Source organism: Zonotrichia albicollis, chromosome 18 (assembly GCF_047830755.1).
Source record: "Zonotrichia albicollis isolate bZonAlb1 chromosome 18, bZonAlb1.hap1, whole genome shotgun sequence".
Classification (NCBI taxonomy): domain Eukaryota; kingdom Metazoa; phylum Chordata; class Aves; order Passeriformes; family Passerellidae; genus Zonotrichia; species Zonotrichia albicollis.
In genome coordinates, this window is record NC_133836.1 from 12,191,381 (window position 1) to 12,209,222 (window position 17,842).

General features: G+C 45.9%; 1 protein-coding gene across 1 annotated transcript in view; it reads left to right on the top strand.

The window, feature by feature from the left end:
• The window catches only part of FBXW8 (F-box and WD repeat domain containing 8), a 67,593-nt gene that overhangs the window by 45,701 nt on the left and 4,050 nt on the right, over nucleotides 1-17,842 (top strand). The window contains exons 8-9 of the mRNA XM_074554362.1: nucleotides 8,626-8,753; nucleotides 16,407-16,580. Coding sequence (XP_074410463.1) covers nucleotides 8,626-8,753; nucleotides 16,407-16,580 — 302 coding nt within the window. The remainder of the gene's footprint in view (nucleotides 1-8,625; nucleotides 8,754-16,406; nucleotides 16,581-17,842) is intronic.

A 17,842-nucleotide genomic window follows, 5' to 3' on the forward strand; every position in this document is an offset into this window, starting at 1 on the left:
TTGTTACAGATATTGTCAGGCACAGTTCAGGTGAGGATTTTTATTACAGATATTGTCAGAAACAGTTCAGGTGAGGATTTTTGTTGCAGATATTGTCGGGCACAGTTTAGGTGAGGATTTTTGTTGCAGATATTGTCAGGCACAGTTTAGGTGAGGATTTTTGTTATGGATATTGTCAGACACAGTTCAGCTGAGGATTTTTATTACAAATATTGTCAGGCACAGTTCAGCTGAGGATTTTTATTACAGATATTGTCAGGCACAATTTAGGTGAGGATTTTTGTTACAAATATTGTCAGGCACAGTTTAGGTGAGGATTTTTATTACAAATATTGTCAGGCACAGTTTAGGTGATGATTTTTGTTACAAATATTGTCAGGCAAAGTTCAATGCCTGACAAAATTCACCTCACAATTCAGGTGAGGATTTTTATTACAGATATTGTCAGGCCCAGTTTAGGTGAGGATTTTTGTTGCAGATATTGTCAGGCACAGTTCAGGTGAGGATTTTTGTTGCAGATATTGTCAGGCACAATTGAGGTGAGGATTTTTATTACAGATATTGTCAGGCCCAGTTTAGGTGAGGATTTTTGTTGCAGATATTGTAAGGCACAGTTCAGGTGAGGATTTTTGTTATGGATATTGTCAGACACAGTTCAGCTGAGGATTTTTATTACAGATATTGTCAGGCACGGTTCAGGTGAGGATTTTTATTACAAATATTGTCAGGCACAATTCAGTGCCTGACAAAATTCACCTCACAATTCAGGTGAGGATTTTTATTACAGATATTGTCAGGCACAATTCAGGTGAGGATTTTTATTACAGATATTGTCAGGCACAGTTTAGGTGAGGATTTTTATTACAGATATTGTCAGGCACAATTGAGGTGACGATTTTTGTTATGGATATTTTCAGGCACAATTCAGGTGAGGAGTTTTGTTATGGATATTTTCAGGCACGGTTCAGGTGAGGATTTTTGTTATGGATATTTTCAGGCACAGCTCAGGTGTGGTTTTGGTTGCTTTGTGCACAAACATGAACCTGATTGCAGAGCTGGTGGATGGGGAGGAGAGGAGGGAAGGGATGATTTTACAGCTTCCAGCTCTGAGGCAGAAGCTGGATGTGCTGAGATCAGCTCTCTGGGGTGCTGCTTGTTCATGCTGCTGCTTTTGCTGCTCTCTGGAGCTGCTGATTGGCTTGAGGAAAGGTGTTCAACCTCACCTGGCTCCTCTCAGCAGCCAGTGAAACACTGCCTGGGTTTGCTCCTGGATTTCGTGTTTCCATGGAATTCTTCAGCTGCTTGGGAATGTGAGTGTGTCCAGTGGAATTAACCTGTGATCGTGAGTGAAAACAAATTTGAAATGATAGAATCCTTGAGTGGTTTGGGTTGGAAGGGGCCTTAAAGCCCATCCAGTGCCACCCCTGCCATGGCAGGGACATCTCCCACTGTGCCAGGCTGCTCCAGCCAGGTCCTGGACACAGCCACAGCTGCTCTGGACAACACTAAATACTCCTTGAAATTGAGTTTCATACCCTACAGTCATTTTTAGATTATATATTTAGTTCATGACTGCTTTATGTGAGCTTTTACACCTTACTTACACCTTATTTTAACTAAAATCCTCCTAACTCAGAAGCTGCATTGTCTTTCCTGGTGTTGAATGTCTCCAGTTCTCAAAGAGTTCCAAAGACTTCAATTTTTTTAATCTTAGCTTTTCTTGTTTAAAAAATGTGGTTTTTTATTTCTGTTGGCCTCTGTGACCCTTGTAAAGAGCCCAATTTTCACTAAATTCATCTTTATGAACTCTTGTTTTCATACCAGTAGAAGGGCAGGGGCTTGCTGGTGTTTGAACAGATGGAACTTGCCCAAATGTCTCTCTTTGAGGAGCTGCAGGGCTGCAGGGTGTTAGCAGATCTTTGGAGGTGTTGAAAGGTGTTTTAAATACCTTTTTATTTATAAGCTCTTTGGTACTATGTCAGAGAGACTGAACTTTCTGAAAACTGAACTATTGCAAGGAAAAGAGACCAGCAGAGAGTCCAGAACTTTTCCTTGTCTAAATTTTGCATGATTTCTTGATCAAACACTCTAAGTGACCAGGAATAATAATAGTAGTAATAATAACAATATTTTTTATTATTATTATTATTATTATTATTATTATTATTATTATTATTATTATTATTACTATTATTACTATTATTACTATTATTACTATTATTACTATTACTATTATTATTATTAAGTTGAAATAAATAAAATACTAAATAATAAATAAATCAATCCCTTTCTATTGGCTGACATTAAGGACATCCTGCTTTTTCCCCCCTGTGTGTGCTATAGTGTGAGTGCCTCAAAATTGGCACAGTAGGTGAGGTGGGTGTCTCAGGTTTGGAAAATACAGCTGCTAGGATGTGCCATGAATATTCCAGGTGATGAAACCAAGGGATTTAATTCAGTTTTTAAGGTTCACATTGCCTCGGAAGGTTAGGGAGCACCTGTCCCTGGGCTAGAGGGGTTTTTGAGTGTGTGGGTGTTTCGGTGGGCAAACACAACATCCTCCCCACGGGCCCTGGAGCTCTTAGCTCCACCAGGCACGAGTCAAAGGAGCCTGGTGACCCCATTGCAGTCCTAGCAGACATCTGCCCACATGCCAGGCTGGCAGAGCCCCGGGGGCTGGCAGTGCCCAGGGCTGCAGGTGCGTTGGCAGCGCCCAGCGCAGAGCTTGGCGCCCCTGCTTGCCACCAGCCTGCAGCCTCGCTCTGCAACTCCAGGCACGGGGAAACTTCAAAGGGAAAAGCAAACTGCACTTGTCTTCAGCTCTGTGTGTGACTTGTGCAGCAGGTGTGGGATGGGGAGGAGCAGGGAGCTGCTTTTCCTGCTGGGTTTGCTGGGAGCTGTGCTGCTGCTGCTTTTGGGTTTTCAGGCATCGCCCGGCGCATGCGTCTGCCAGCAAAAGTCACCTTTAGGATGGCATGAAAGTCAATTTTCCACATGCTCAGAGAAGCACTTGTGTTCCCAGCTCCCCACAATGACTTCTATCTGGCAAGAACTTGAAAAATAGTCGCTCTGGCTGATTGTCAAAAATTACATCATATTGGAGTAAACTGCTTTTAAATCAAACATCCATTATTCATGGATATTAACTGCTTTTTTATTTATTTATTTTTTTTAACTGGCTGTTTTGTGTTTGATTTACTCTTTTTCTTCTTCTCTGATTGTCTGTCTGTCTCCTTCAGCTGCTCCTTTTAAATCTTAGCTCATCTTGAAATTTATGGAGCCAGAACACTTATCTGTGTGCACAAGTATCAGCGTGCTGACCTTGCATTTGTTAACAGTCAGATTGTTTTTGTTGTTGTTGCAGTGTTATGTGCCATATTTACAGTAGGCAATCCAATACATTTGCACAGGGAAACTGTGCCCCTGGGGCTTGTAAACTTTAAAAATATTCTTGTTTTCCACATCACTTTAGATATAAAACCCAAACTTGCAGCAGTGTGTACCATATGTTGTGTTTAATTTGATGAGTTCCCCCACAATGCATGTTCCTGCTTTTGTAGGTACCCTCTGGATTGGATGGGTTTGACCTGAGCAGAAACCAGATCCCTTTTTTGTTTGTGGTGGACTTGGAATTTCACAGCCCCTTTTTCATTGGCAATATTTTTGTGTATTCAGGCAATGTTTTTTCCAATTGGCAGAGGGCTGGACAGAAGCAGAGGGGAGAAATATAATCTGAAAATAAATGTAAATTCTGTCCTCAGGCTTGCTGCTTGATCCTCTGCCACTCTGAGCAACTCAGGGTGGTTTTATTTTACTTGAAATGACAGAAACCTCAATCCTGGATGGTTCTTTCTGAAAAAGTGCTTCTGTAATGGATCCTGTGTGTTGTACAGCGAGGAGAAGGATGTAGGGTTTGAGTGTGGTTTTACAATGTGCTTTTTGCTGATATTTATGATCCTCCCTCCAATACTGCATCTAAATAAGAACCAAATTCAGAGAATAAGAATAAGAAGAACCAACACACAGAGGGATTCACCCAATTCTGAGACACAGCTCTGCCTGCAGCTGCCCCACGCTGTTCCTGGGGGCAGGAGGTGGGAAAGGGAAAGGAGAAGGGAAAGGGAAAGGGAAAGGGAAAGGGAAAGGGAAGCAGGAATGGGCTGGGAAGGGAGAGGGAAAGGGAAAGGGAAAGGGAAAGGGAAAGGGAAAGGGAAGCAGGAATGGGCTGGGAAGGGAGAGGAAAAGGAAAAGGGAAAGGGAGGCAGGAATGGGCTGGGAAGGGAGAGGAAAAGGAAAAGGGAAAGGGAGGCAGGAATGGGCTGGGAAGGGAGAGGAAAAGGAAAAGGGAAAGGGAGGCAGGAATGGGCTGAGAAGGGAAAGGGAAAGGGAAGCAGGAATGGGCTGGGAAGGGAGAGGAAAAGGGAAAGAGAAAGGAAAAGCAGCTCTTCCCAGAGCAGGCGTGTGCTGGCTGCCATCCAGGACAGTGGGATGGACACCCCAGCTCTTGTTGAAAGTACCACAGGCTCTTTGATAACAAGTGCTCAGGGATTTGTTGTTTTAATGTTCTGTCCAAAAAAGACATCTCCAACAGCACAGCATCCCAAAACACCTGCTGGGGTTTTGGCCATGCATGGAAGAGTTCCATCAGCAGCATTTCCTACAGTTCCTTGGTTTTTCTTGGAAGTGTCTCAAGCAGAGTGCATCGACCACGCTTGACCTCACTTAGCAGCGAGATGTAACAAAGCTCACAGCTCAGCTCTTCTGGCTCCAGAGCCTTTAATTTTTTGGGAATTCATTTCAGGCATCTTTCATGAGTTCTTGGACAGCATTTAAAGAGAGCTCCCTGCCCCAGCGCTCTGCAGTTCTGTGCAGAACAGTAACTTTGCCTTTTTTCCCGTGCCTGGGCTGGGTTCCTGGTGTGTCCCTCCCAGAGGAGCAGCCACAGGCTGAGCTGTGCCCAAGTCACCCAGCAAAGAGGGGAATTAGTCTAATGCACTGCCTTAACAAAGGGGAGACTATGAGCATGAATTATTAATACCCCCAGTCTGTGGCAGTGGGCTGAAATGAAGTCCCATTTGCTCAGCCTTATTAAAAGAGAGAGAGAGAGAGGCAGGGATGGTAAAGGTCGTTAAGGGACTTGTAAGAGGGAAGGGATGGCCTCGGAGATGGATAATGTGTTTGCTAATCTCTGTGGTCTTTAACTAAACAGAATGCTGGAGGTGCTCTGGCTATTCCTGGCTTGTTGAATTATTAAGCATTCAGGGAGATTGCCTGGCTCTTGGCCAACAACTTGGACTTTTCATTTGGCCAATGTTAATAGGTGACACTTTTTATTTGGGGCGTTGGATCCCGGTGCTGCCTGCACGGGGTCTTTAATGCTTTTCCTCCCTGAGGTCCCAGAGGGGCCAGGGCTGCTCATTAGTGTGTTATCCCAGGGTTCTTCATTTCACACCCAAATGCTCTTGGTTCACTTCCCTCACTTCGGTACCTATTAGGTCACTGGGCTTGGGTGTCCATTATAGGATTATAAATACCTCTAAAAGGGTAATCCCTCTGCAGTGTGCATTATAGGATTATAAACCTCCCAGAGATCTTATGCTTTATCTGCCCTTTAACACACAGGCCCTTATTTCAAGTCCCTATTGACCAGGTATTTCCATTCTCTCTCCTTGGCCTTTGTAAGGAAAATCCTTCTTGCCTTGGGATATTACAGGAGAGCTCATCAGAGGTGTTCCAGCAACTTCAGAATTGTCATCAGTGTGCTCTTAAATCCCTGTCTCCAGGAAATTATTATTCAGACTTAAGCATTCTGAGTGCTTTTAGCTTCTTTACTTATCAATTGGTCAGGATAAGGGTTTGAAACTCACTTGCAGGTCATGGAGCTGCTCAAGACAGGTTGAATTTCAAGACAGGCAAAACCTGGATACTGAAAATCATAGAGACTCTTCTAATGATGGAGCTAATTGGTTAGAAAGACATTTGTGCATGATAAAATTTAAAATAAATTTAAATCAATAACAAGATTGATGGTTAAAATGAACAATCTTTTAAAGAATAGAGATAGGCATGAGAAGGAGTTGAAGGGGGTAGGAGAAGATGATACAAGCTTTTCTTCCATTTTTGTGGGTGTGAACCCTTTTTTTTTCTACAGATTCTTAGATGCAACCCCTTTAAATTGGAGGCCACCCTCAAGTTATGTGAGGAGAAATAAATTTTTTTTCCAGCTGCTGTTACCTGTGAGCTTTGCCATGGGCCTGCAGGCAGAGCAAATGTAACACGGAAAACATTCCATGGGAATCTTTCAGTGCAATTTTTCATTCCAGCCTTTCATGGCCATGGCTGGATGTTCAAATATGTATCCTATGTTTATAGCAGAGATGGGAGCTCTGGTCATTTAGATAAATTAATAGGTTATGGATGTTCACTGCAAGTATCAGCCCCAGGGGACTTTTAAGAAAGCAGCTTTTGGCCCTCTCCCCTCTGGAGTTTAACATCCAGCTGGGAAGGGCCCAACTGGGAGCTGGAATGCATTGCTCCTGACCCTGTCAGTTCTTTCTTCAGCTGAATTCAGCACTTTATTGCCTTTGTCTTTTGTTCCAAACTTTCCAAGGAGAAGTTTGGGTTGCCAGGCACAGATATTAATTTCCTTAGCACTGAGAGCCCTTCGAGGTGCCTTTGCCAGAACATCATTATCTGTGGGTTTGGTTACTGAGCTGTTGGGAGCTGGGCTGAAGTGAGAACAGCCTGTAAACTGGTTTTTACCTCAAACACTAACATTGCCATGAAGTTTGTAGCAGCTTTTTCCTTGGGGTGGAAGTTTAAATTAATTTTTATTTAAATTTAACTTTTATGTCCTAGGTTTTCCAACAAAGGTCATCCTTGCTTTGGTTTTTTGGGTCTTAAGGATGAAAAATGCCATGTTTTTTGAGACAGTTTCACAAAGAACTAATTGGGAGATTATAAATCTTAGGAACACCTAAGGAAGTTGGATGTGTTGATCCTAATAGGGAGCTGAATTTGCCTGGGAGAATGGCAGGTGGAGGAAACCTGCAAATTCTCTGTTTCTCTTTGCCCTGTTCCTTGAGATCTTTAAAGCTTTTAAAGATCTTTGCTTGCCCAGAGGCCTCCATCACAAAATGATCCACTCCTTCTCTCTTAACTCACCTTTCAGATCTCTGAAATGGCACAGATAGGAAATAAAAGGCCAGGCAGCATCAGCGCTGCTGTTCTGGCAAATGTTGAAATAATCCATCCAGATAGTGCAATATTTATTGAGCTGCACGTGGCTATAATCAGCAAATTAGAAGTAAATAATATTGATGTGACGATGACATGGCCATGCTGATGTTGCCATGGAAGCTGTGGGGTTTTTCTGGTGTTTCAAATACCATTAACTCTTCTCATGGTCACAAGGTTTCTTTTCATTTCAACAAGCAAGACCATGAAATTGAATCATGTTTATGAAGTTATATAAGGCCAGGTGCAGCACCGAGCTCCACTGGGCTTTGACCAGTGCTTTTTTCTGTTTCTAAAAATATTTGTTCTCCTAAATTGAAAGGCCCAAGCAGACAGATCAGCTGTGGCCCCACAGGAAGGACAGCAAACGTGATTAAACTGATGGAGGAGAGGAGTGGGAGCGGGCAGGGAACAACTCGTGCTTCTCATCCAGGCTCTGCTTGAATCATCTCAGATGCTGCCTAAAATCAGAGTTGTTTTTCTGCCTTTCCCATCTGAGCTGCCACTTCAGATGTGACATTTCTGTGTGTGTGTGTGTGTGAGGGCACCCAGGCTCTCAGTGTGTGCTCAGCTCTGCCCTGCAGTTCCTGCTGCACTTGACCAGATCTGCCTCACTGTCCATCTGTCCAGACCTCCTCAGGGCTGCTGCTGTTTGCTTTTGCTGCTCTCTCAGGCACTAAAATTGATGAGGAAACCCTTTGCTTTTCCTGTAACCCCAAAGATGTCACCTGTGTGGTTTTCCTGAGAGCTGTGCCTGGCCATTCTGGGGGTGCATCCCTGCTTGTGGCTGGATCCCACTGGGAAACCTGAATTCCTGATTTCTGAGGGTGTCTGTGCTGGTGCTCACAGGGGTCCCAGCATGAGGGAAGAGGTGAGGATCTGACTCCATGTTTCAGAAGCCTTGATTTATTATTTTATGATATATATTATATTAAAACCATACTAAAAGAATAGAAGAAAGGATTTCATCAGAAGGTTAGCTGAGAATAGAAAAAGAAGGAATGAATAATAATGGCTTGTGACTGACCAGTGAGTCTGAAACCACTGGTCTGTGATTGGCCATTAATTAGAAACAAGCACATGAGACCAATCCCAGATGCACCTGTTGCATTCCACAGCAGCAGATAATCAATGTTTGCATTTTGTTCCTGAGGCCTCTCAGCTTCTCAGCAGAAAAAATCCTAAGGAAAGGATTTTTCAGAAAATATCATGGCTACAGGTGTCATTGCCTTTCTTCACAGGGGTAGATCTGTCTCTTGGTGCTGTTTCACACATCAGGGAACAAATCCTGCAGAACCCTTCAGGTGGTAAAACTCTGCTTGGTGGGGCAGCAGAACCTTGTCGTGGTGCTCCTGCTGAATAATTGGTGTTTTATTCCCTCTCTGCCAGATCCTCCTTTACAACCTGGAAACAAACCAGTGTGTGACCAAGCTGGGCAACTCCATGGGTGCCTTCTCATGTGTCAACCTCCACAGCAGCCCCCCCAACATGCTGGTGGCCGGCAACAAGGACAGAAGGTGAGCGATCCCCACCTCCAGCTCCCTGTCCTGCATCTGGCCCTGCTGGAATCGCTCTCTCCTCTCGTGTTTCCATCAAGCTGAGGAACAAACTATTAGGTAATAGTTGGATGTGGCTGTCAGTGTGCTTTGTCTGGGAAGCTCCATGGGAAGAGGAGCTTTCTGAGCCATTTGGTGGAGGCAGTTGGTGCACAGCCCAGCGAGACCACTTGGAATCTCTTCCACTTCCCCACCGCCACCCGCAAAATGAGTTTGGCATTTAAAAGCTCACTTTCTGATATTAAAAAAATAACCTAAGGGATGAATCATGGAGGATGAGATGGGCCCTGCTGCCAAATGATGTCAAAAGTGTATTTGGGAACACTGTGATGTCCCTCAGGTGACAGAGAAAAAAAGAGACTTTCATATGAACAGATTCCAGCTTCTATTTAGCTGATTAGCAGCTTTCTCTTTAACTCCTTGGCTTGGGGAGTAGGATTTTCCCAGCTCAGTGTCTGCTGCCAGGAATGGCCGCTCTGGGAACAGGCAGTGCAAAAGGATTAAAGTGCTTAAAAAGACCCTTTGAGTCCAATTTTTAGATTTCCTTTTTTTGGCCAGTCATTTGTGGGGTCTGATCCAGTGCACCAAAGGAGATGTGGGATGGCCAGGAGCCAGTCTCTAATGGCTCCTGCTTCCTTCCCTCCTCCTTTCCACGCTGGGCACCAGGCTGCAGGTGGTGCTCTGCTCTGGTGCTGGGATCAGATTGGAAGGCGGGCACTTCCCTCTGCCAAATCCCAGACCTCTGTCCCGCCAGTGCAGCAGCTTGCAAAAATGATTATTTTGTCAAACAGCTCTTTTTTTTTTTTTTTTTCCTTCCTGGAGAATAGGGAGTGTGAGCAAGCCTCGCACTTTCTCAGCAAGGAGGATAAAGGAAATAGCTGAAGTTTGACAAGTGGAATTGAATCCCTGGGAGGTTTTTTCCCCTCTAAAAGCAGATAATTGATTTTCCAAAGCACCCCAGTAAAGTTACCTCCAGTTCTGATCTCCTGCATGATCACAGGAGAGGAGCTGGAGTTGGTATCTCTCCCCTTTATATCAGAGTGAGTGTTTTGTGCCTTTCCCCTCCAGAAAGCTTTAGGGATTTTCAGCTTTAGCACTGGCTGAGTTCAGGGGGTTGGATGTCACTAGAACAGCAAGGAGTCAGTGATGCACTGTGCCAGTGTTCACAGGGGTCTCAGGTTGAGGGAAGAGATGAGAATTTGACTCTTGTGTTTCAGAAGGCTGATTTATTATTTTATTATATATATTATATTAAAACTATACTAAAAGAATAGAAGAAAGGATTTCATCAGAAGGCTGGCTAAGAATAGAATAAGAAGGAATGATAACAAAGGCTTGTGGCTCGGACAGAGAGTCTGAGCTACCTCACTGTAATTGGCCATTAATTAGAAACAACCAACATGGGCCAGTCAAAGATCTACCTGTTGCATTCCACAGCAGCAGATAACCATTGTTTACATTTTTTTCCTGAGACCTCTCAGCTTCTCAGGAAGAAAAATCCTAAAGAAAAGATTTTTCATAACAGATTTTTCACGGTTAGGAAGTTTGGCATCCAGGGGGCAGGAGCAGAGCATCTCAGAGGGCACATCCTCCTGCAGGAAGGTGCTGGGCATCCACAGGTGGAATGAGGCTGGAATCTGCATGGGCACATTATGGAGTGAGTTTATGGAACAGGGACTGTCCGAGCGTTGGGGATAGGACAGTTGGGATGGATGGAGAGCAGAGATCCCTGAGCCAGGTCAGGAACTTGGGGTTCATTGCAAAGGGCCTGGGGGCAGGGCCCTGCTGGGAGCTGCCAAACACAGCTGGGGCAGGGCTGAGAGAAGAGAGGGGCAGAGAGGATGGGAGGGTGAGAGAGTAAAAGGGGTAAGAGAGCGAAGTTCCTGTTCCAATACCATAAATCTTCTTCTCTGTTGAATATTCTAATTCTCACTAACCAATCTAGTACAAGATACAAATCCTATAGCGTTTCCATACAGCCTATAAGAATCATTACATTCCCATCCTGTGTTACATTTTAAACGCTAAAAACTCCTCTTTGGGCCCCTCCTGCCAAGCTGTAGGGTCTGCTCTGACCCTTGGGCCTGTCTGCAGGCAGAGGGTGTTGTTCCATCTAAAGGGGATCACCTCCAGCTGGCCATGCCATTGTTTTCCAGTTGTTCAGTAACTGAGGGATCTCAAAGCTTGCTTTCATTTCAATCTGGCTTATAGTTTCTATATTCTCAAAATCTTTTGCCAGACAATCACATTTATAAGGCTTTCCTGTTTCATCTTCCCCAACAAGGGACCTTGCCATGGGAGCTCAGGCTGCTGCTGCTGCCTGAATTAAATACAGCCATTTCCCAATTTCACCTGAATTTGCCTTTCTTTTACTCAAACCCATGATTTTGAAAAGTAATGCTCACAAAATGGTTTTGGTAGGACGTGTAAAATCTGTCTTTCCATGTGAAATTCCTGCTGATTGATTTGATTCCTGAGCTGTGCTTTGCTCTGGCAAGAGGCCTCCTCTCCTAGCAGGGAGCGTGTGCTGATCCTGCTCTGCCTTGCTGGGAGCTTGGGAAAGCAAACACATGGCAAACCCAGAAAGGTGTGGATCCAAACGTGTCCCAGGCTCTCCTGCAGGCCAGGAGCTCACTCCCAGGGCAGTGTGACAGGAGGGGCCAGGCCTGGCCTCCAGAACAGCTCCCTGGAGCTGGGATAGTCCAGAGCGCTCCCACTGAGCCCAGCTGTCCGTGCTGGGCCAGCTCTGTGCTACAGCATCGCGTGAGATTGGCAAAACATGGTTCCTCTTCTTCCTTAAGGTTGAGATTGGCAAAACATGGTTCCTCTTCCTTCCTTCATCTGAGCAGCCTCTGCTTCTCCCAGGGGTGGGCCAGCATGGGAGAGGCATTTTCACCTGCCTAAAGCTGGGTGCTCCCTCATGGGATAGCAGGGCTCGCTCAGATCCCAGCTTCCAGCTGTGCTTTCCAAACAGGAGCAGCTTTGCCTGCTGGGAGAGCACACAGAGGAGAATGAGCCCTTCCAAACACCCCATCCTGCCCCAGGCTGGAGCCAGAGCTCCTCTCTGCTGGAGCTGGGCACTGAGGAATCCTTGCCCCTCATGCTGTGGGCTGGGCTGTTGCACACAGAGCGTGTTCTCCTCCCTGTCAGATGGATGCTGCTCTGCTGGAGCTCTGGCCTGCTCTGCTGCCTTGTCTCTGAGCCCCTGCAATGTGTTGTTTGTAAAATCAGATGATGCAATCTCTGCTGGGGAAGGGGAGAGGAAGGACTTGCAGCACCATTAGGATCCTAGCAGGGGTATGGAATGAGGTACAGTTAATGTGTTGGAACAAGTGTGTTTTGGCTTTTTCTGGGATTAATGTGTACCTGATGGGTTTGTTCCTGATGGCCATCAGCTGGGAGGAACTTGCTCTGGCTTCTTCTCAAACCTGAGATCAGTCTTTCCCCTTTCCTTCTGTTTTCACTTGCTGCATTTTTTGTTTATTCATGTACTTTGCTTTATCTCTTAATCTTGAGAAATAAGGATAAACCCCACACTCCTTTGTGATATGAGCTGGGTTTAAAACTTAACACCATCAGCTCTGACTGGTAGTGTGGCCTTGTGGCAGTGCTTGGAACCCTAAGGTCTTTGTCTGTAGTTCTGCTTCTGGCTGGGTCTTCAATTTATTTCTCTTCAAGATGCTTTGTCTGGGTGGTCAGTAATGTCCAGAAATCAGATGTACCTAAAAACTGGCCACATCAGTTGCATTTTTGAAGTAAAGCAGATCCTGGTTGCTGGGTGCTTGCTTTGAATATTGCTGATTAAGTCAAGGTATGAACCTGTAATTCCCTGTCTTGTCTTTTGAATTGCCACACATGAAATCTCCTCTGAAATCTTTGCAGCAATAATCCTTTCCTTGATCACCCCTGGTGCATAGTGGATGTGGGCATGTACCAGGGCTGGGATGGGTTAGCAGGGTGTCCAACAAGGGTGTGTCATGGAGGCAATAATATCACCCCTGGTGCATAGTGGATGTGGGCATGTACCAGGGCTGGGATGGGTTAGCAGGGTGTCCAACAAGGGTGTGTCATGGAGGCACAGAGAGAGGAGCTTTCTCCAAATTTCACTTTTATTTTACATCATAACTCATAGAATCATGGAATGGCTGGGAGGGACCTTAAAGCCCATCCAGTGCCACCCCTGCCATGGCAGGGACACCTCCCACTGTCCCAGGCTGCTCCAGCCCCAATGTCCAGCCTGGCCTTGGGCACTGCCAGGGATCCAGGATGGGCACCCTGTGCCAGGGCCTGCCCACCCTGCCAGGGAACAATTCCCAATTCCCAATATCCCATCCATCCCTGCCCTCTGGCACTGGGAGCCATTCCCTGTGTGCTGTCCCTCCATCCCTTGTCCCCAGTCCCTCTCCAGCTCTCCTGGAGCCCCTTCAGGCCCTGCAAAGGCTCTGAGCTCTCCCTGGAGCCTTCTCCTCTCCAGGTGAGCACCCCCAGCTCTCCCAGCCTGGCTCCAGCCCTTGCAGCACCTCCATGGCCTCCTCTGGGCTCTCCCCAGCAGCTCCAGGTCCTGTGCTGAGAGCCCAGAGCCCTCTTTAGGTCCTAAAACCTGCAAACCTCAGAGAGGTCCTGTGTGGCGGGAGGAATCTGCCTGAAGAAGATCTTTGGTTGCAGAAGTCAGGGTGAAAATTCAGTGGTGAGGAGGATGAGCCTCACTGGTTTTCCAGCCATGGAGCAGCAGTGGCTCTGCTGCTGTCCCAGGTGTGTTTCCATAACCCCAAATCCTTGTGCTGTCAGAACCTGTCACTGTTGAGACAGTCACAACCCAGAGAACAGCACCATGCATTTCAGAAGGCTCCTCTCTGTTTATTCTAGCAGCATGCTGTCTGTTAGACCTTCTCAGAAATTTTATATTTATTCATTGGCCACAACAAATCCACACAGTGCTCACTGGCACAGAGTGATCTCCACTGCTGTTTTCAGCCACGTCCAACTGCAGCCCCCCTCGTTTATCTTTTCTTCTTTTCAGTTTCCATGTCAACCACCTTGATAGAATTCCTTTCAGGGACTCTTAGCACCTCTTCTCCAAGTGACTTTCTCTGGCTCACCCAGCAGCTGTCAGCCCCTTCCAGGAGAGCCCATGAGCTGCATGTCCAGAGCTGTCTTTGTGAGTCAGGGGTAGAGCTAGGAATGCAATTAAAATAGTAAAAAATAGATATCTATTTTAATTCACAGCTTAAATGAATTTAGGGGCTAAGTTAGAAATGTAGTTAGCAAAGATCATATAGAGCTTAACAAGGGGATGAATTGAATAACTGAAACAAGGTTGGGAATAACAGGTGAAGTATTCTAAGAGTGCAGAAACCGTAAATACACTGGTTTCTAAGAATCAGAGGAGGTTTGGACTGTGACCAGCAGGCCAAGGAGCCCTGCCAGCCTGACACAGGTGAAGAGTTTAGCATGAGGAAGAGGTTTTATGTCCTCTTCAGAAGCCCACCAACCCAATTAAAGGGGACAGTTGCACAGCCATAATGGACATTCAGCTAATTATAATAAGAGGTGAGTGTGGATGTGACAGCCTGATCAGAGAGAAAGCTGGATAAGTTTTCCCAGAATCAGCCTGGGAAGCTTTAGGGAGCTGGAGATAAACAATGATAGCCAAATATTAAAACAACCTGCAGGTGGTGTTTTTCTAATAATCTGTTTTTCTGTTTTCCTCATGAGATTGTTTACAAATGGGTGTCTTGTTAATTAGCCAGTCATGTGAAATGTATTGATTAAATGACCAATCAGGTCCACCTGTAGCAAACTATGTTATAAAAGAAGAGAGGATGAAATAAATGAGGCTTTTTGCCACTTTACCTTCTTATCCTACTGCTGTCATCTCTGACTCAGTGGTGACAGGCAAGAGCTGATGTTTATTTAGAAAGAATTGTAGAAACCATCCTGGAAATTTGAATTAATCAAAAAACAGATGCAGCTTTATTGAATGACCACAGCAAAATGTGTTGGGGAGGAATTGGGGAAAAAGGGAATAATAAGAAAAAGAGGGAGGAAGAGAAAGGGAGGTCTGTAGCCACCAAATGTAGAACGGTGAAGTCCTTCAATGTCCAGCTGGTGGAGTTCACCAGGTCACATCCAGGGAGATCTCATGGTTCCAGTTCATTCAAACCCTTATTATACTCTTTTTTGATGGAGGAAGAGGATGAGTTGTCACCCTGATTTTCTAAGATTTTCAAAGCCTTCTAATGTTTACATTCTTGTAGCAAACTTTCTCACGCACTTTATGTAAATAACTCCTTGTTTTGCATTCTTTTGTGGAGGAGGAGAATGTTGATGGGCTGTTGGTCTGTCCAGTGTCATTGGAGAGGTGGCACTGTCACCCTCCGATCCACTGTCATTTTTGGAAATCTATAAGGGAGAGGGGACACTCTCTCATGCCCAGAGGCTACTAAGGGCCAACTCTTGTCAGGGGTTAATCCAAGGTTTTATTCCAGGAGTCCCAAAGGCCCCACACCTCAGGGAGCTCCTGCTGAGAGCCTGGGAGAGGGGCCAAGGTTACATTGAAAGGGAGGTGGAAATTTAAAATAGAGAACATTTACTGACCAATGAGTGACCCTGAGGGATGGATTCTGGGGAATTGCCTTGGTTTGGACAGACAGGAGTCTGCTGAGGAAGGCAGGAGCCTCCCCTGAAATGGAGAATGTAAACCCTCCCCACCCCTCTGAATTGCTATAAATTTTAAATTAAGGGGCTCTCAGACAAAAATATGGGAGCAGGAAATAACAGTTCTTTAATAGGGAAGAAAAAAAAAAAGGATAAAATAAACAATGCAGTACACTAGAACAACAGTGACAGAGTCAGAACCCAGCCTGACACCCTGTGGGTCAGGGTGTTGGTGGCAGTGCCATTGGAATTGTGGCTCAGCCCTCCTGCAGTGTCAGGGGTGGTTCTGCTGGAGCAGGGATCCTGTAGAGAAGGATGGATTCTTCCTCTGAAGATCCAGTGGAAGGAGAGGCAGCTGCTGTTCCTCTGGGAATCCCGTGGAGAAGCCGTGCTGGTGTCTCAAAACCTCTGGATTATATCTGGGTAGGAATGCTTGGCTCCTCCCTCTGGGCTCACATCTCCCAATGGGATGCTGTAGTTCTTATCAGCCATGCAGGGACATTCAATAGCTGTTATCAGCAATGTCCCCTCTTTAGGGAGGTGTGAATGTGGTCACTCAGAGAGAGAGATAAAGCAAACTGCCCACTTGACAAAGGTAATCTGCCATACAGATGGTAATGGAAAACATCTTGCATTGCAATCTGGAACAGAAATGGACATTTAGGTCAGAGTATGGGGTAACACTTGTGGGGCTGACCCCTGGCTTCTGGCTGATCACTCGACATCCTGGACAGAAAGTTCTGGCTGGAGGGGAGGGGATGGTGAGTGACTGACAGAGAGCCAGGGTGGAGATGATCTCATAAAAGGAAAGGGATTACACAGGTACAGGGAGGGGGTACAAACCATTTAGGAAAAATACAAAACAAAACTGTTCCAAAGTATAAAAGCACACCACATCAGTTGTGGGTGAATTAGGGAAGATCTGTGTGTCTGTGCCTCACTGTGCCTGCTCCCCAGGGTGAGGGTGTTTGACCTGCGGTGTGGCGAGGCCGTGTGCTGCGTGCAGGGGCACCAGCTGGGCGTGTGCTCCGTGCAGATGGACGAGTGGAAGGTGGTCAGCGGAGGGGAGGAGGGGCTGCTCTGCGTCTGGGACCAGCGCATGGCCACCAAGCTCTGGGAGATGCACGCCAGGTAAGCCGGGGCTGGGAGGGGGGTGTGGCACTGAGGGAGTTTTGGGGCAGTTCTGGGTGGTTTGGGCATGAGTTGTCTCTTCCCTCTGTGTTTCTGAGGAGTTCTTTAGCTGTTGGTGCCTTGAGAAGGCTGGCCTAGAACAGAGACCAGACAGAGTTAAAGAATAAAGTAGGGATTTATTTAAATGGATATCCTCCGTGGATCCACCTTGGGCAGCACAAGAGCCCAGCCAGGGCTACACCCAAGATGAACCCAAATGGTCCCAAAATCCCTGACCACTCACGGGATCTCTCACTTTGATCCGTTCTGCTCCATTTGCATATTGGATTTAATTGTCCAATTACAACTCCAGCCCATCAAGTCCCATCCTTGTTTTTCTCTCTCCAGCCCACATTTTTTGTGCTCCTGGGCCTGAGATTTGGATCATTTGTCCTTGGGCCCCAGCTAGAGCAGGAATTGTTTTTTTCTCCCTGCTCACCATCCCCTCATATGAAACCCAGACCCACGCACTAAAGCAGCACAGAATCTGGAAAATAGAAAAGCTCAAACCTGAGGCATCACTTGTCATGGCCTTTTTACTCATTAGCTGAGTGTTCCAGCTGGTGTTGGGGAGCAGGGAAGTTGTTCCCCCTGGATTTTCCATGAAGTTCAGTCAGTGACTTCTCCCTGCCCCATCCCCAAGCTCTGTTTGGTTGTGGAACCTTGGGTTTGAGATGCTGGACTGGCTGTTTGGAGAGGAACTGGTTCTGGCTGTCCCCATCCAGAGCATCCATCACAATCCCTGTGCCTCTGTTCACCTCACCCACACATTCCCTTAATGTGAGGATCAAAGCATTTAAACTCATTTAAATATTGAAATACCAGTTTGTACTGAGCACAAGGAGCACAGTACTGAAAGTACAAGCAGAGATCAGCATCCTGGAGCTGACACTTTGTACAGCTAAGTGAAATTTCCTGATCAAAGCACAATTCCCAGGCTTTGTCTGGATAAAGACTCGAAGGTTTAGCCCCTTGTAAGTCTGAGTGATATCCATAAAATGAACAGATAAATCCTGATTTCGTTTTTCCTAAATTAGTTTTAATGCATCTTCCCCAAAGAGGAGCTAGATGAGGTATTTACAGGCAGGGAAGTTCAAGCTGGAGTTGTCATTGATTAATAGCAGGTATCACTTTGTGTGCTGACCCTGGGGATGATAAAGCCTGTTGTGATGTGGCTGGTGCATTAAGGACAATATTCCATTGATTGTCTCCTTGGCATGTTC